Consider the following 19,485-nt stretch of genomic DNA (forward strand, 5'->3'; position numbering starts at 1 on the left):
ATTGTTTCCCAATACCCAAAAACAGTTTGGGGAAAAAAAATTCATTTTTTGGCAAACCAATTCAAAATATGTTTTTCCCAATTCTAAACCACAACAAAAACAAATAGGTTTTTTTAGCAAAACAATTCCCAACCCATATTCTTGCCTTCATTTTATATCAAAACAACAGATTTTCGAGAATTTGCCAATCCAAATAAAACAGTAAAAACTCAGAAAACGCATGGAATTGAAATAAGATGATGATGATTTATTACGAACAGATTTAAAAATTTAGTACCAACTCCTAAATGCCAACATTTAAGCCACACTTAGTTCATAAAAAACTCACACAAACAACATATTTACGTGAATGTAAATGTGAATGCAAAACAAGGAAGGAATGGGTTACCTCGAGACAGAAAATCTTAGATGAAACAAATGGGATTAAGCCCTTATCAATTGAAATGACAGAACTTTTTTAACACTCTACACGGTTCTTTGCTTCGCCTCGGTGACAAAGTGAAAATAGATGAGAGGAACAGGTAAGGAATGAGAGAGAGGGAAGAAAGAACCGTCGACTACACCGTTTTTCTAGGAAGCTCAAATCGCCTCGGTGACGAAGTGAAGACAGATGAGAGGAATGGGTATGGAATGAGAGAGAAGGAAGAAAGAACCGTCGGCAAGGGTCTTGAAGCGTCGGCTACACCGTTTTTCTGGGAAGCTCAAATTGCCTTGGTGATGGAGTGAAGACAACTGAGAGGAATGGGTATCAAATGAGAAAGAGGGAAGAAAGAATCGTCGACTAGGGTGTTTTTGTGGGAAACTCAACATTTGATTTTGGAGTTTTCAATCGGTTCAGTTTCAGCCCGTACTGACATGCCCTTCAGTTGTTGCTGACCTGGATACTAAGAGGGGCAATCTTGGTAGAAAAAAGACAATCGATTCAGAATGCATGAAACTCATATAAGTTTCCATATTGAAAGACATTTTTCATATTCCATAAATCTGGGTTCTAAAAACCATATATTTAACAAATTGGCCATGAAAACACAACTTTCCCTTGAATTAAATGGACTTTTTTCTTCACGTGCTGTTGAGCTCTTGACACCTGTCTTGACAAATGTACTCACGGGCCCATCAAATCAAAACCTAAATGCCCCGCAGTCACACCCACGCAATGCTAGTCTACAATTGTAGACGCGCAACTAGGCCCTCCGTGTCATCTGAATGACAATTTCGCCCACCAAGTTCCAGGAAACTACTAAACCGCCATCCCTATAGCGCAAGTGCAACCCACTTTCCGACGCGAGAGTAGCAGTCAAAAATCGTAGATACGTTTTGGTTATGGAAAGTGGAAACAGAGTAGGGAGGAAGAAGAAAACTACGCGGTTCGTCTCTGAAGCACACAGTAAAAACCTAATTTTGTCTCTCTAGTTTCTCTCTCTAAAACCCTTGGCACATTCCCTCACCAAACATTGTTTGAAGGCAAATTTTTTTTTCCAGGTACCTTTCATCTCCGTTATGCTGTGTTTTCATGTTCTGTTTCTCTGCTTTGTTTGGTTGACGGGAAAATTGCTGTTCCACAAGTTCTCTCTACAATCGTAATAAAGGACTCAGGCGAGGACTTTAAGTACTGCTCATGCTTACGTTTATTGATTTCCTTTCCATTTCAGATCAGTTTTTGATGGCCCGGAATTCAAGATTTGATACCCGCATTAGCGAGTCTGAACTGGATGATTACAGATACAGGTATTACAGAGAACTGCAGAATGGTAGCGTGAGGGTGAAAATTTCAGATACGACATTTAGATGCCCTTATTGCCCCAGCAAGGATGATCGAGATTACCGGTGCAGGGAGCTTCTCCAACACGCTTCCCGTGTTGGCAGAGATTCAGGAAGCGGCGATGTTAAAGAGAAAGCGAGGCATTTAGCTTTGATGAAATATTTGGATAAGTATCTGGACACGAAGCAGTCACCGGCGTCCACCAAAGATACTGAAAGTTCTACGGCAAATGATGCTGACGGGCATTTTGTTTGGCCTTGGGTGGGCATCATAGCCAACATTCCAGTTCAACGGATTGATGGGCGATATGTTGGGGAGAGTGGTACCAAGATTAAAGAATATTTAGCCGCTCAAGGATTCAACCCCTCGAGGGTTAATCCGCTTTGGAACCACCGAGGTCACTCAGGGTTTGCCATAGTGGAATTTGACAAAGACTGGCCAGGATTCACAAATGCAATCGCCTTTGATAAGGCGTTTGAGGCGGATCATCGTGGGAAAAGGGATTGGAAAACAGCAAAACGCCTTGGAGATAAACTGTATGGATGGGTTGCTCGGGAAGATGACTACCGTTCAAAAAGCATTTTTGGTGAACATCTGAGCAAGAGTTGGGATCTGAAAACTGTTGAGGAAATACAAGCAGAAGATAAACGGAAAACAACAAAACTTGTTTCTAACCTTACCAATGTGATCGAGGTTAAGACTATGCGCCTTAAGGAGATTGAGAGCAAATACGCGGAGACTTCCATATCCTTAAGCAACGTGATGTTACAGAAAGATGCAATGCACCAGGCTTTTAATGAAGGCATGTGTTCTTAGAATGACTTGTGATAGAAATAGCTTAACTGTGAGCTACATCTTATATCATGCTAATGAGCCATTGGGTTTTTGTTTGGTTTGCCATGGAAAATATCAATGAATATAAAATATTAAATAAAAATTATTTAGAAACTTTTACATTTGTAAATTCTCCATTCTCTGTATAAAAGAACAATGCTACTGGAAAAGCCTGGTAGAGAAAGATTACTGAGCTTAAACTTAAATTTTATTTTCCTTCTCATTTTTGCCCTTTCCCTTTTCCTGTTTATTTTCCTTTCTTCATACTTGCGCTTAAACTTTCCATGATTCAAATAGGGCCTAAGTTTTTTTGGTTGTTGCTTATATATATTAAATTTATCTTGATTTGAGCTTTCTGCTACCAAATGGTGCAAAAATGAACTTACTCTGGCACAATAATTTTTTTTCCCGGTACCATGTTCTAAATAGTTTACTTGTTTTACATTTTGTGCATTAGAGATAACAAAGATTCAGCAGCAAGCACGTGATCATTTTGAGAAAATTTCGTTGGAGCATGCAAAGAGTACAATGCAATTAGAAGCTCAGAAGAAAGAACTTGAGAAACGTGAGAAAGAGTTGGAGAAACGTAAAGCCCAAAATGAAAGTGAGAGAAGGAAGATCTATAATGAGAAGAAAATGGTACCGTATCAATACCAATTGTGTGAGAATATTGCTTGGTTGAATCATTAATCAGATTTTATTGATGCATCTGCTGCATAATAGTGTTTTTATGATTCTATTGACTAAACACTTATGGTTGATTGCAACAAAATTATAATTTCCTGTTGCATTGATGAAAATAACCTCTTGTTTTAATATGAGTGCTTTTTTTCAGTGATACATGGTTGCATATGCATTTATTTCTTTTTCTTGTTTTCTTTTTCCTTTCTGGTGTGGGGTAGGGTGGGGATGGATGTCTTTGCAGAATTTCTTGTCTTTGATGGAGTAAATGTGTTATTTGTTGTTTGTTTATTTCAATTGTTGTTTGGATTGATCCATGAAATCGACTACATGCTCGTAATTTAAATTGGAAAAAGAGCTCTATGCATATAACTTTGATCATTTGGCTTTGTAGGATTTCAAGTTTTCATAAAAAATTAGGTGGACCCCTGTTATATATCTGCATTCTGCCATGCCTTGATGCTTGCATATCTGCATTAGTGTGTTTTTGTTATCACACCATGAACTATTTTATGATGCAAGAGGAGTATAAGGCCATCAAATCTAGCAGGGAAAAATTAACTACAGTTAGAGAAAAATTGAAAGAAGAAATAATGCCTAAGCTTTAGGGTAGCTTGCTGAGTCAAAAGGTTAGAGTGGAACAGAAAATAATGTCCAAAGGATTTTGAAGAAGAGATTAAAAGCTAGAGTTCAACAAAACTTGTGCTGTAGAATGGATTTCCAGGTTTAAGGAAGCAAAACAAAACAAACAGTTAAGGTAAATCAGGTTTAGTTGGAAGCTTGTTAAAGATAGATGGATGATCAGCAATCCATCAGTGCCAATGTAAATGTTAACTTGACTAAATCTGCAGCTTCAAGTGCTGGCCCTTGAAACATAACATAGAGAGCGATGTTTAGGAACACAACAAATTTAAATCACAAATGGTGAAAGATATTTTACCTTAAGCCTGACTTAGTTTTATATTGATTGAAAACTTAGTTCATAGTTAATTCAAGATGATCTAGATTAAATTTCATGCATTTCCAGCAGCTATTAGACTTTAGAAGGAAAAGAAACGTAATGTTTTGAACATCTCTTCAAAAGTATCCCTCCTCTTTATAGGTTCCCCTCTTTAGATGTCAACTCTAAATGAGAGAATGGCATCTTAAGACTGTTTACCTAGTGGGGTTGGCTTACCAGAAGATGATGCCACTTTCACTTCTTGCATTGGTTTCAATAGTCAGTGTCTATATTATGTGTTACTTGTCTTTTGGACACAACTATTTTTCACTAGTTACAATATTTTGTGGCCTTAATATTTAAGATTGGTTTCTATAGCTGCTGAGGTGCAGTTTGTTTAGGTCCTGTTGGGACAATATCAGAATTTTCATCCAAGCTTGTAACCACAGTTGTCAAAAGTTGATGATACCCAATGCTATACATCCAGTATGATACACTTTTTCATGTAAAATAATAGTACCACCAATACATCTCTGATCTTGACTATATCTCATGATAAATATAGGATAATATACTAGACAAGTAGGTTTGACATTTTGTAATAGTTTTTAATGTCAGATTTGATTCTGTCATTACAAAACCTCAATAGACTATTGTCTAAAAGGGTAGTTTAGATTGCTACTGGATGACACGAAGGAAGCAACATACATAATGATATATGGGTAAACATTATTGAAGGTGTTTATGGGAGACTGAATCCCAACTGTAATGTGCTTCCCTCAAAATAAAACAACATTCTTTTGAGTGTTCATCCAGGAGAACAATAAGAGCATTTGACTAAGAGAATCCTAACCACATGAAATGAGAGGGGGAAGGTGTTGGTTTGCGATTGAGTCGAAGACGTTTGAGGTTTTAGTAGAGGAAGTTAGAGGGAAGATACGAGGTACCATTGTGGAAAGGAGCAGAGGTTTCTCTTCCTGGATCAGATTTGGGGTGACAAGTTTGAGAAAGTTTTTGGAAGGTCTTGAAGAATGCTGTAGGGAGGAAAGGAAAGGAAGATTAGATAAAGTGTGGGAGGAAGAAGGTAGAAAGTTTAAAGTGGAAAAACGCGAAAATGGGTCGGGGAGATTCATCCTCTGTTCTGTGATTGATGTAGAGGCTAAGAGGTTTTGTGTAGTTGTCCCCGAAGGAAAGGGTTTGATAGGAGGATGGGCCTTGTTTGCTGAGAAACTCAGGGGTTTAGGGGTAGTAACATTTGAGGATATGAAGGTGGAAGAAGTTCATCGAGGTGAATCAAAGCTGAAAGTGGTGGCAATAGAGAAAATGGATGGAAGATACTAGGAAAAGAAGGTGCAGAGTACGAAGAAGACCTTTGTGGAAGTGACTAAGGAGCAAGCTGGAAGGCAAGGTGAAGGAGAAGCTTTATGGCTTCAAGTTGGAGGGAGAGGGTTGAGTGACAGGAAGGAAGGATTGGGTCGGTGCCTTGTTGGAAGTTGGGGTGCTGGATCAGTGGGGGAGTCGGAGTTGCAGTCGGTCAGAAAATGGGGGGTGCACAGTTGGAATATAAGAAACGGATTGAAGGTGAAGAGTATGGGAGGTCCCTTCATGTTGCTGGAATTCGAAGATGAAAATGAGGCAGAGAGAACACTAAAGAGGGGGACACGAAGATTTAATGACAAAGTATTGCATTTAGAGAGATGGAGCGTGGAGGCAGGATGCTCAAAGGTAGGAAGCCTAGTTGAAAATGTCTGGGTAAGAGTGGTGGGACTCCCGCTTCATTGTTGGAGTGAAAAAGTTTTTAAGAGAGTAGGGGACGTATGTGGAGGCTTTGTGGAGGTGGATAGAGAAACAAAGAATTATTCTCAGATCCAGTGGGCCAGAATTTTGGTAAAGAATAGGGGTAATTTATTTCCGGGAACTATGCACTTAGTGGTAGACGATTACTGCTATGTTTTACAGCTGTGGTGGGAGAGGCTACCATGGTTTTCAAAGGTGTTGCCGATGAAGAAGATGATAGGGGGGGAGAAGGAGAAGGCAAGGGAAGAACGGGAAGTGGGCTCACGCGCGGAGAATAGGAGTAGCAAAAGGACAGAAAGTTGGCGTGTTGCAGAGGATGTGGGGGCAGACTCAGCCAGAAAAGATGGAGGGGAAGAAAAGCCTGTTGAAGATGGGAAGTCTGGTACAGATGCAGCTTTTTCAGTCGTAGGGAAGAAGTATGGTGGAAAAGGGAAAGGAAAGGTGGGCTTAAATGAAGGGGTTATTGGGCTTAACCATTGCAAGCCCAACAGTGAAGGCTCTCAAGACCAGCTGGACTGGGCTTCAAAAGTGAAGAAAAAGTCCAATGGACTGCGGGACTGCTGGGAAGAGGGGCAGTCCAGTGGAGTTTCAGGGCGGGCCTACAGTGCTGGCCATTTAAATTCCTTTTGGGTTGGGCCGGATAGGGAGGATTGCAGGCCCAATCTGGTTATGAGAGAAGGACAGTCTTTTGAGGCCTTGTGGGCTGGCACTTCTTTCAGGCCCACAAAGGGAAGTATTTTAAAAGAAGCTAGGGCTTCTTTAGGACAATCACGTTCAGAGAGATGGTTCAAAGAAGAACTCTTGCCCAGCGGGATGCCGTCTGCAGCGGAGAGATGCGAGAAACAAAGGGCTTCCCTTACGGACGAGTGGCTGATGGAGGAAAATTCCAGGTACTCCAATCTTGAGCCCTCTGCGATGTGCTTTTGGGGGGGACAAGTCTCTTCTTCTTCTTCTCTCTCTGGGGGAAAGGGGGCTGTGATTGAGTTGGATGAAAGGTGCGGTAATGACGCCGTGGAGGAGGAAAGTGAAGGGAAGTTAAACTTTACTCCGTTGAGAGTGTGTCCGGCGGAAGTAAGGGAAGATCAGATGGGAGTGGGGGTTTCTTTTATGTTGGAAGAGGGGAGAGGCGAAGGGGTTGAGAAAGAAGGAGAAGACGAAGAGAGTTGGAGGTATAGTTGTCTGGCAAGATTTTGTCAGTGTTTGGGAATGCCTTCGGAAGGCTTTGAAAGGGAGATATTGCAACTCCTCAATAAAATTAGGGAAAGAAGGGATTGTTCTGAGAGGGTTACAGGAAAAAAAAGGAAAGGTAAGGGACTTTTGAGATTTGATCGTGAATTAAAGAAACTTGAGTGGTCGGTGAATTATGGAGGAATTGTAGAGGATTGGGGCCATCAAGAGTCTGGTAGATGAAGCTAAGGATTTTGTCGTGGAATGTAAGGGGGGCAAACGACAAGGAAAAGAGAAGGGTGATAAAGGATGTGATTAAATCACAGAAGGTTGACCTAGTGTGTATTCAGGAAACAAAAATCCAGGAGATGTCAAATGGGTTGGTCAAAAGCCTCGGGGTTGGAAGATGTTTGGAATGGGGGTCTTTAAATTCCAGGGGGACGGCTAGGGGGGTGTTGGTGTTTTGGGATAACAGGGTATTGCAATTAGAGGAGATGGAGGTGGGCAAATTTACAGTCTCTTGTCGTTTTAAGAGCTGTGAGGATGGGTTCTGTTGGTGTTTCACAGGAGTTTATGGGCCCACAGCAAAAGCGGAGAGAGAGGATTTTTGGAGTGAGCTGGGGGCAATAAAAGGGTTATGGAATGAGCCGTGGTGTGTTGCAGAAGACTTCAATATGATTAGATTCCCATCCGAGAGGAGCAGAGGAGGCCGTTTAACCCAGGCAATGAGGAGATTTTCAGAGGTGGTTGAGGAGTTAGAATTAAGGGATTTGCCACTTCAAGGGGGGGTGTTCACGTGGTGTGGTGGTCTCAATAATCGATCAAAATCAAGAATTGATCGATTTTTCATTTCTGAGGATTGGGAAACTCATTTTCAAGGGGCCATCCAAACTGTCTTGGCTAGGCCTATCTCTGACCATACCCCGATTCTTCTAGATGGGGGAGGAATGAGGAGAGGACCCACGCCTTTTAGATTTGAGAACATGTGGCTGAAAAGTGAGGGCTTTAAAGAGGTAATGAGATAGTGGTGGGAGGGGATTCAAGTGAATGGATCGGCTAGTTTCATATTGACTGAAAAACTGAAGGCCTTAAAACCGCTGTTAAGAAGATGGAATAAAGAGGTTTTTGGACAGATTGATTTAGAGAAACAGAAAGCATGGAACTTAATAGAGTACTGGGACAAGCAAGAAATGGTTCGTTCTCTGTCAATAGAAGAAGAAGAAGTTAGGAAGGAGGCAAGGGAGTTATATAAGAAGTGGGCTCTATTGGAAGAAGTATCATGGAGGCAAAAGTCCAGGGAAATTTGGCTAAAAGAGGGGAACAGAAACACCAAGTTTTTTCATAAAATGGCAAATGTTCATAGAAGGAGGAAGCAACTGAATAGAATAAAGGTGAATGAGAGGTGTTTTACTGAGGAGAGTGAAATCAAAGAGGAGGTTGGCAGAAATTTCCAAGAACTGTTGACAGACCCGGGTGATTGGAAGCCTAGTATTGAAGGGCTAAACTTTGAGAGGCTGGAAGAGAGGGAGGTAGAGAGGCTGGAGCAACCATTTTCAGAGGAGAAGTTCTTTGAAGCTCTGAAAGGCTGTTGCAGTGAGAAAGCACCAGGGCCGGATGGCTTCTCAATGGCCTTTTGGCAGTTTGCTTGGGATTTTGTGAAGGTGGAGGTCTTGAATTTGTTTAGACAGTTTCATGAGACGGGGAGATTTGTTAGAAGCATGAATGCAACCTTCTTAGTTTTGATTCCCAAGAAAGGGGGGGCTGAGGACTTAAAGGACTTTAGGCCAATAAGTTTGGTGGGAGGGCTTTACAAATGGTTAGCTAAGGTATTGGCTAACAGGTTAAAAGGAGTGTTAGCTAAAGTGATATCTTTATCTCAAAATGCTTTTGTGGAGGGGCGGCAGATTATGGACGCAGTTCTGATCGCTAATGAGGCAATAGATTCCATCCTGAAAAATAATAGAGGGGCAATAATGTGCAAATTAGATATAGAGAAAACTTATGACCATGTGGATTGGAAATTTTTGATAGCGGTAATGGGGAAAATGGGATTTGGAGGTAGGTGGTGTAATTGGATAAAGTGGTGCTTATCCACTGTCAGATTTTCAGTTCTGGTGAATGGCAGTCCAACGGGTTTTTTCCAGAGCTCGAGGGGCATAAGGCAAGGAGACCCCCTCTCGCCTTATTTATTCGTAATAGTGATGGAGGCTTTCAGTTGTTTGATGAAAAGAGCAGTTGATGGTGGTTTTTTGACGCCTTGTTTGGTTCGGGGAAGAAGGGGCGAAGGGGTCCAGATTACTCATTTGTTGTTTGCTGATGACACGTTGGTCTTTTGTGAAGCTAAAGAGGATCAGTTGACACACCTATGCTGGCTGCTAATGTGATTTGAAGCTTTATCAGGGTTAAAAGTGAATATGGAAAAGAGTGAATTGATTCCAGTTGGTAGAGTTGAAAATGTGGGAGAGTTAGCTGATGAATTTGGTTATAAGGTGGGAAACTTACCATCCACCTACCTAGGAATGCCTTTAGGTGCTCCTTTTAAATCTAGTGGTGTTTGGGATGGAATAGAGGAAAGATTCAAAAGGAGATTGGCTATGTGGAAGCGACAGTACATATCAAAAGGAGGAAGGATTACCTTAATTCGGAGTACTTTGTCCAACTTGCCAATCTATTTCATGTCCATCTTCCAAATTCCAAGGGCGGTTAGGATAAGACTGGAAAAGATACAAAGAGATTTTCTGTGGGGAGGAGGCGCTCTTGAGCAGAAACCTCACTTAGTAAGGTGGTCGATTGTGTGTGATGATAAAGGTAAAGGAGGGTTGGGGGTAAAGAGTCTTGGTTTGTTCAATAAGGCTCTCCTGGGAAAGTGGGCATGGCGTTTTGCTAACGAGAAAACGGCCTTATGGAATCAGGTGATTAGAAGGAAGTATGGGGAGGAGAAAGGAGGATGGAGATCTTGTGAGATTAGGGAGGCTTATGGGGTTGGTTTGTGGAAAGCTATAAATAAGGTGGGACAATTTGTAACCCCTTTTTTTGGCTATGAGGTGGGGGATGGTAAGAATGTGAGGTTTTGGAAAGATAAGTGGTGTGGTACCAGCCCTTTAAGCGAGGCTTTCCCTTCTTTATTTTCCATAGCAACGTCAAAAGAGGCATGGGTAAATGAAGTGTGGACAACCGAGGGGGAGAGGAGGGGAAGTTGGACTCCTACTTTCAATAGACCGTTTAATGATTGGGAATTGGAAGAAGTGGGAAGGTTACTTAGGTGTTTGGAAGGAAAGATGGTGAGGGTGGATGAGGAGGACAGGGTGAGATGGGTGGAATCAAAGGATGGGGTTTTTTCGGTAAAGTCCTTGTATAGGGCAATGCAGCCGGTGTCGTCAGCTTGGTTTCCTTCAAAGATTATTTGGATGTCTTATGCTCAACCCAAGATAAGCTTCTTTGCGTGGGAGGCGTCGTGGGGTAGAGTCCTAACTTTGGACCGTCTGCAAAAGAGGGGTTGGGCTTTGGCAAATAGGTGCTTTCTTTGCCAAAAGTGCGGTGAGTCAATTGACCACCTCCTCCTTCATTGTGAAAGAACAAGGGAGGTGTGGACCTTGCTCCTCTCTTTTTTTGGAGTCTCTTGGGTTTTTCCGCGTTCGGTTAAGGAAACTCTAATAGGTTGGAGAGGTTCCATTATGGGTAAGAAGAGGAAGGTGACGTGGCTTTTGGGACCGTTATGCTTGTTTTGGGTCATTTGGAAGGCTAGAAATTCAATTGCTTTTGAGGACGGGGTGCTATCTATACAAAAGCTGAAAATTTCCTTTGTGTATTTGCTATGGTCGGAAACCAAAGTGTGGATAAAAGATGGTCCTTCGACCTTATTAGATTTTATAGATTGGGTGTGCATGTATTAAAGAAGAGGGTTTTTTGTGCTTTCATAGAGGGGTGGGTTCTTTTGTAAGGGGGTGAGTCGTTTTTTCTATACTGTAATTATTTGAGTCGCTTCTTTAGCGTCTCTTTATCAATACATATATTACTTACTGATCAAAAAAAAAAAAAAAGAATCCCAACTGTAACTATTTTTCCAACAAATATTAGGGAAGGATTATTTGAATGAAATGTATATTGTTTTGGATGATTTAAATATTAACCTGGTATATGATAAAGACTTTTGCTTACAATATTAGTTTTTATTGTATGAGTTTTTTGAGGAAATGAAGATGAATTGGAAGTCAAAACTTTGAACCGAGCACCTAAATGTCAATAATCCAGGCAAGAATGTTCACATTTGTACATGCCTATAAAAAAAGGTATTTTTATGCTTGTACATGGTAAAAAATGCATTTGTTTATTTATTTTATATTGATTGAAAGCTTGTAGGAGCTTCAAACAATTGACGCCATGATCTTTATCAGAGGATTAGTTGGAAGTTGGCACTTCAAGTTATGATTAAAAGTCTAAAAGGTTCAGTTTATGAATTTTCTGATGAATGCACGAAATAAAATAATATACTTTGTTAAGATGAATTCACCAAAACTCTAGCTCAAATTTCTTTGCATATGCACAATGATTAATGAATACTGACATTTACCTCTTTTGAAATTGGTTATCTATTGTTTCATCATGCATTTATAATATATGTATTTCATATTTGCATACACTTACAAACACACATATATATATACCAAAAATTTATGAAGCATGATATGATATGACACATGATGAAATATGAAACTTTCACATATATACCAAAATGTTTCTTGAGTTGCAATATGTAATATCATTTTTTATTTTTCCAGAATATGAAGGCAACCATAGAGCAAAAGAAAGCAGATGAAAATGTCTTGAGGTTGGCTGAAGATCAAAGGGTGTGTTACTGGATATTGTTGTGAATTGAATTAGTGATTTAATATAAAACAATATTTGAAATTTCATAATCTTGTTTTGTGGATGAACAATGGCAGAGGGAAAAGGAGAATCTTCACAAAAGAATTATTGAGCTAGAAAGGAAACTTGATGCCAAACAGGCACTGGAATTGGAGATAGAGCGTATGAGGGGGGCTTTACAAGTAATGAAACACATGGGAGAGAATGGGGATATGGACATGAAGATAAAAATGGATGAGATTCAAGAAGAACTAAAAGAGAAAGAAGAAGAGTTGGATGACCTAGAAGCACTAAATCAAGCTCTTGTTGTCAAGGAGCGGAAAAGCAATGATGAGTTGCAGGAAGCTCGCAAGGAGCTAATTAGTGTAAGGATTTTTAGTTAGTGTGGTAATATCCTTATATGTTTGGAATGGAAGGTCAATGGAACAATTCTTATGTTTTGTTGTTTAGTAGGTCACTGCTTAAAATTTTCTTAATGTGTGGCAATGGCTTCATCATCTGGTAGAAAGTCTTACTTTTGTGTGTTGCAGTATTTCAAAGGACGGTCAGGCCGCGCTTTTATTGCCGTCAAGCAAATGGGAGATCTGGACACTAAACCATTTCAGAAAGCAATGAAAAGAAAATATTCCGAGGAAGAAGCAAATGAGAAAGCTCTGGAGTGGTGTTCCCTATGGGAGCAGAACCTTACGGATTCAAGCTGGCATCCTTTTAAGGTCATTACTGATAAAGGAAACTGTAAGGTATGCATTTGATTGGTCTAGACTAGTGATTATTTTTATCATCCTTATGAAATGCTTAACTCAATGGGGGTGTGGGGGTGTGGCACACACAAACTTGAAATTTCAAAAAGCTAGTAATATCATGGTCGTGAAATTTTTAATTGCTTTTATACATGAATGTGAGTTGGGAACATGCATTTGTACCTATTGAATAACCTGCCAAAACTTATTTGAGGTTATGAAGAAAAAGAAATTGTTTGAAAAGTGCTTCGGAGCTACACACAGTAAACCGCCAATTCTCCCGCTTTCTGTCTTTCCCACTCTGTTCCTTATTCAAGGTTTCTATTACTTGCTACTACGCATCATTGTTTTGTAGCAACAAATGCGGGATGGCATTGTTACAGATCCTGCTTGAGTGCACTCCACCGGTTTGTTATTGGATTATAAATCTGGTCATTTTGCCCCTTTGTTTACTACTGTTTTGGATTTCCAACTTGTTCCCCTTTTTTTCCTTCTTTTTTAATTTTTTTTTCTTTTGCCTTTCATTTCTTGATCAACAGCTTTTTGTTCCATCTTTCTTAATGTATATAACATCATGAATGGTTTATTATTGGATGTGGTCACTCAGGAAATAATTGATGAAGAGGATGAAAGATTGAAAGATCTTCAGAATGAGTATGGTGATGAAGTTTATATGGCAGTCACTGATGCCCTTAAGGAGATGAATGAGTACAATCCAAGTGGGAGGTACGTAGTCTCAGAGCTATGGAATTTCAAAGAAGGTCGGAAAGCAACTCTAAGAGAGGGGGTGGAAGATATATTAAAGCAATGGAGATTGCATAAGCGGAAGAGAACCTAAAGGTTGGTACTCGAGTTTCAGTTTTACTCTTGTGAATTAGAGGCAGGAATTGCTGAAAACAGGATCTCAGGTCTTCAGATTAATGTTACAGTCATGTTTTTGAAAATTGTGAATACCCATCAGGATGAAGTCATTTTGTTCAGTTTCAAATAGCATCTGAAGTTTCTTTACAGTTTGTTTTGAAGTACTGAAACCGATCTTCACTATTTTTCTAAAACCAAATTTAAGTGATTTTAGTGGAACTGGATGTCGTCATTTTTGTTTTGATTGTATTCTGGATGGTCTCTGTTCTGGATGGCCAGCTTTTTATCATTCAACTTATATATGAATGCAGTGGAATGCTTTTGATTAGCTCGGAAGGCTACTTCCCCCATGAAAAGCTGCACCCGAGCTACTGCTTCTTGACACTGACGACTATGTACAGAGAAATATTTCTTCACATGGGAGTAATTGATAGTAGATGAAGTTGGTTAGACATTCTATAAGGGAAAATGACATTGTTTTCTTTCATCATGTAATGCAAGTGAAACAATGGTTATGACTTACGATTGATGTGCAAAATATGCTCTAGCAACTGATAGTTCTGTAATCTTTACCTCAACTGATGGTCCTGATGCAAGGTGAAGTTGGTTATTACTTCCTATGCAAAATGGTGAAGGGGTTGGCTCTGTGACTGTGCTGCCTAATGTGGATTGCAGGGTGCCGTATGAGGATTGAGGGGAAGTTGGGTATGCATGGTGTTATTCTGGGATACTCTTGGGTTTAGTTTCAAGCTTGGAAGCTTCAGCTATGGTTATGGGATTCGATTTTGAGTAGTTCCATGGGTCTTCCTGCATAACAAGCAGGAAATTTTGAGATCCCAGGTTGATGTTTCATTTTTCTAACTCTGAAATTCACTTATCAGCCAATTGTAGCTTTGGCTGCATAAAGGGGCCGAAGCATCCGAAGGATGAATACAATAGCATCAATCATATGGCCCAGAGAAAGCGTAACTGATGATGCTTTTCATTTGTTTGGAAAATCATTTGTGGTTACGCAGTTATCTCATCGGACAGCAAATTGTGAGAATTGAGAGCAAAACTATCAAATAAGAAAATAGGAGCTTCCATCAAAGCTTGTTGATTTTAGTTGATTTCAGTCCAATTACTATTATTTTTCTAAAACTGTATGATTGTTGGACTCAAGAAAAAAGAGAATGAGAGAAAGCAATGGAATTAATATTTTTTTTAATACATTATCAATTGTGTATCTATTAAAATACCAATTAAATGCAAGTCGTTTAAAATTCGATGGAGCCATTGCCTTCCTCTTTTGAAATATAGGAGGAAATCAATCTTAGTCATGAAAATTTAGTCATAGAAATTAATTTTTAAATATCTCACATCCAATGTTGGTATGAAACATTTGGGGTCTAAGAAATTATTTTAAATCAGATACTACCAGATTTATTTATTATCTAATTTCATGGCATAAAAGTTCAAAATTCAAAACTATATGTAATTGTTAGTTTTAAGTGCTAGTCGCTTGAGCCTTGGAAATGACAATGATGAATGACCGATGAATCGGGTGTAAAATGCAGACGTCTCTTCCATTTCTTCATCTTTGCTTGTAAGTTTGTAACTGCACTCTCTCTTCTTCTTCTTCTTCTTCTTCTTCCGGTAGAGCAGCCCAACCCAAGGTAATAAAATCTGTTTTCTCACATTCCTTTTTATTTTTTTGGTCATTTGGAGGTGTGATGATTCTTGTTGAAGCTTTCAATCTGTTTTCTTCAAAGTTTTGGTGGAAAAAACAGGAAAACGATTTGGGTGGTTTATTATCATGGCTTGACCTTTTGGTTTTGATCAATCACCTCCGTTATTATTTTTGGCCTTTTGTATCAATTGTGAGATGTTATGATACTTCATACTTCAGTTTTATTTGCTTCGGTACTATTTGGTGGCATTAGTGGCGCCCAACATTTGAGACATTTATCATTCAATTGTTGATTCTAATTATTATACCTATTTGATATTGATTGATATCTACCCCACTTTGTGACATGTTTGTGATTATTCTATACTTGTTATCGTACATTAACTATATTTCTCTTCTACTGTGTTCTTGCTCAATGCTAAGTTACACTCTAGTCTCCATTTTATTTATTCTTTTACGCTCTATGCATGAGTTACCTTATCTTATGTTAATTCGTCTCTATTTTATTTATTCTTTTATGCTCTATGCATGATTTACCTTATCTTATGTTTATTCCTCGGTGTATTGATTAGCTAATTGTCACGCTCGTCCAATTTGATTAATAGATGCTTATTCTTTAAGACTTAAAAAGGGTGCTATAACTCACCATCATACTTTCTCGATAAGTAATCTGACCTCGAACCAAAACTTGGTTTTCACAGACTTATATTTCATTTTTTAAAAGTCACGTGTAGGGTTTTTCTTTTTTATTTAGTTTTTTCTTTTAAAAAATAAAACAAAAATAAATAGTGACTTAAAAAAAATAAAAAATTTTAAAAGTAAAAAACAAATCTCACTATCCAATGGGAATGTATACAAAAAATGTGAGTCCACACTAATTTTGATGAGATTTAAAGTAAGAGATAGTTTGATAAAACTTAATATTTATTAATTAATCTCTTAAGTTGGTTTGAAGTTACACAATTCTTAAATTGTTGATGTAAAAAACTTATTATTTGATTTTTATATTATAATTAATTGATAATTTGAATTTAATTTTTTTTAAATGATCGAATTAAAATATTTATCCTCATTAGTTTTTATTAATACTTATGTTCGTTAACTATTATTTGTTTTTATTCTTTAATTAATGTATTTGTTATACATACATATTTAAAGTATTATGGACACAAAAATAACTAAAAAATATGGTTTATAAAAATATACAAGTCATGAATGAGAAGTGATGAATGTAAAAGAGAGTATTTGTCATGGGCAAATAGGATGAAAATAAAAACTCTTATACAAACATAAAAACTTATTTATATTCTTAAAATTACTTTTTAAAAGTTTTTAATTTTGAGAAAATAGAAACTTTAGTTTTATCATTGTTGTAGTGTCTTTGTAATATAGATTTTAACTGATATATAATACAATCAAATAATTTTATTCAAAATTCATAAAAATATTGTTATTTTCCTTTATAAAAAAGGTTAATTTATTTTTTAGGTTCATTTCATTCATCTTTCCTTAGATTTTGACTAAATACATCTAATCCCCATAGGTTTAAAATTTCATTAAACACCTTCCATGTCCTTTTTATTTCTTATTTTCACTCATCTCTCACCTCATTCAAAATAAGGAAGTTGTATGATGAAATTTTAAACCTATGAAAACTAGATGTATTTAACTGAAACCTCGTGAATGAAACTAACCCATTTGTTTTCTTTGACTTTTTATTTTTCAAGAAAAGAATTGCTTCAATATTTGTATTATCTATATAAATATATTTTTCAATCCTTGTAAATGTACTTGTTAAACCAACACCATAAATAAATATCCTAACTCTAACTAAATTTGAAATTAATATGATGACAATGATTAAAAGACTTTAAACATGTAAAAAAAATTAAAAAAAAAATCCTTAAGCAACTGTAAAAAGTCCTTTATTTTGGTTGAACATTAATTCAACACAACTCATTAAAATGTTGGATATTATTATGATTTTGGTTTAGAAAACTTTAGGATATCAATTTGGTATCTATCAAATTTGTGATCCGAATCATTGAAAGTGTATGATGACAAAGGGTGCTAATACATGAGATCAGGTCATGAGACCCAAGTTAGAGACCAAATTATATACATTTGATACATTAGCTGAACTTCGTTTTAATTGAAGGTTAGATCAATAGGAAATGTGTTTTTTTTTTTAAAAAAAAAATACAAAATAGCTAGCATGCTAATGAACTTAAAAATCAATCAAGTTAGGCTACCTACATCTTCCAGAAGTCGGATGGCAGATGCTGAGGAGAAGGGGACCTTTGAACCAGTCCCTGCCAATGGAGATGACCATTTTCCATTCCAGTCATGGAAATCACTCTCTCCGGAGTTCACCAGTACGTTCGAATTACCGACAATTTTCAAGTCTTCCTTTCTTTCATTTTCCTTTGTCTCACAATCCATGACCTCTTTCTCTGTATATACCATGGTCACATAGGGATAAGGAAGGTGCAGAAAAGAGCACGGGAAGCTTGGGAGAAAATGTTGTTGGACCATGATTCTATTGCTGCCAAGTTGGAATCTCGTTGGAAACTACTTGAATACCAGGCAAAACTCCTTAAGAAACGAGAAGACCAATTCCACGTTGAGGAACACAGGTGGATTCTTGAAAAGGAAAGGGTAAATGTGATCTTGTCCAACCCTGATTCTTTAAATATTTGTATGACATGTCATCCATTCTTTTGGAATTACTCAAAGTGCATAACATCAGTTTTCTGCTTCAGAACTGGACTCAGATCTCAGAGCTAAAGAGAGCTAACAGAGAGTTGTTGAGGTTAGATGAAGATCAGAAGGTTTGATGCCCTTCATTAATGTGCTAAAACAACTATATATATATATATATATTTGATCATTCTAGAATCTAGAGTATGGTAATTTTTGTACTTTGCTGTCAATGCCAGAGGGAAAATGATAGACTGCATGAAAGAATCATGGAATTGAAAAAAGAACCTGAGGACAAACAAGCATTGGAATTAGAGATAAAGCGAATGAAAGAACTGAATGAAACTCTCCTTGTCAAGGAGCAGAAAAGTAATGAAGAGCAGTCGGAAGTTCGTAGATTGTTGATTACGGTAAGGAGTTGATTAATGCGAATTTCCATCTTTTTCCCTCTGAATTTATCCATGTTATTGTTTGGATTGTCTTCCCAAAATGCGATTAACGTAGATCCTAAATGATTCTGTATTCCGAAACAAGTATATATTTTCTTTCCATGAAGTCATAGCATCATAGTTTTGTTGGAAGTCTTAACTTTCATGGCTTACGGGGTTTGGAAGAACTGAGGAAAAGTTCTTGTGTTGATTTCATTGGCATTAAGAGGATAGGGGAACTTGACAGGAACCCATTCTTAGTTAAAAGAACCAGACTCAAACTTTCTAATTTAGAAACACTTGAGCCAAATGAAGAAGCATGGTCTGAATCACTTAAGAAAGCTTTCGAGCTGTTGAATCTTTGGGAGGATTACCTTTGGAATCCAAGTTGGAAACCTTTCAAGATCATCACAGTTGAAGGCAGTAGTAAGGTGTGCATTTCATTACTCAACAGCTATCAAATTCCTCCTCTCACCCATCCTTCCCAACATTTTTTTTTTTTTTGATAAACTTGTTCAAGCAGCTCATCATTTCCTATGTTTGTTCAGCTTCCTCAATTTTTTATATTGATGTTCCTGTCCAGGAAATAATTGATGAGGAAGATGAAAAATTGAAAGCTCTAAAGAGTGAGTATGGTTATAAAGTTTATGTTGCTGTGACAAATGCCTTAACAGAGATAAACAAGTACAAACCGATCTCTAGATACGAAAATAAAGAGTTATGGAATCACAGAGAAGGAAGAAAGGCAACACTGAGAGAGGTGGTGTCGCATATGCTGGAGCAGTGGAGATTGTATGCACAGAAAAGATACTAATAGTAGTTTTACATTGCTGAATACTAATATGAATGAGGCAATTACTACTTTTGCAAATGCATTTTTGTTGAATATCAATTGTTGGAGGCATCAACTCCTTTTTTGTTGCATGTGAATGACTCAAGGAAAATACTGTCTCAAGGTTTCCATCAGGGAGATGATGCTATTAGCATCCATCTCTTCCTTAAATGAATATATCAGTTTTTTCCCAATTCTTCCAGGCACG

At 37.9% G+C, this 19,485-nt stretch overlaps 2 protein-coding genes across 6 annotated transcripts; both read left to right on the top strand.

Annotated features, from left to right (window-relative positions):
- The first annotated feature begins 1,285 nt into the window (after window positions 1-1,285).
- On the top strand, window positions 1,286-14,295 carry LOC100260350 (protein INVOLVED IN DE NOVO 2). Of its 5 annotated transcripts, none has more exons than XM_010652710.3 (8): window positions 1,287-1,482; window positions 1,653-2,564; window positions 3,054-3,235; window positions 11,960-12,028; window positions 12,125-12,412; window positions 12,578-12,787; window positions 13,395-13,627; window positions 13,960-14,295. In XM_010652710.3, exons 2-7 carry the CDS (start codon window positions 1,664-1,666, stop codon window positions 13,623-13,625), a joined length of 1,881 nt encoding a protein of 626 aa, XP_010651012.1. In that variant the 5' UTR covers window positions 1,287-1,482; window positions 1,653-1,663; the 3' UTR covers window positions 13,626-13,627; window positions 13,960-14,295. The 5 variants fall into 5 exon arrangements, with proteins under 5 accessions (XP_059593447.1, XP_059593446.1, XP_010651012.1 ...); XM_019220727.2 differs by having other exon boundaries at window positions 1,288-1,387; window positions 1,483-2,564; XM_059737464.1 differs by having other exon boundaries at window positions 1,286-2,564; window positions 13,928-14,295.
- Window positions 14,296-17,589: 3,294 nt separating this feature from the next.
- Window positions 17,590-19,259, top strand: LOC132253915 (protein INVOLVED IN DE NOVO 2-like). The gene is made up of 5 exons (XM_059737283.1): window positions 17,590-17,692; window positions 17,794-17,975; window positions 18,080-18,148; window positions 18,257-18,427; window positions 19,029-19,259. The coding sequence occupies exons 1-5, from the start codon at window positions 17,590-17,592 to the stop codon at window positions 19,257-19,259; spliced, it is 756 nt and encodes a 251-aa protein (XP_059593266.1).
- Window positions 19,260-19,485: the final 226 nt, after the last annotated feature.

The sequence above is a fragment of the Vitis vinifera genome, chromosome 6, assembly GCF_030704535.1.
Source record: "Vitis vinifera cultivar Pinot Noir 40024 chromosome 6, ASM3070453v1".
Taxonomy (NCBI): domain Eukaryota; kingdom Viridiplantae; phylum Streptophyta; class Magnoliopsida; order Vitales; family Vitaceae; genus Vitis; species Vitis vinifera.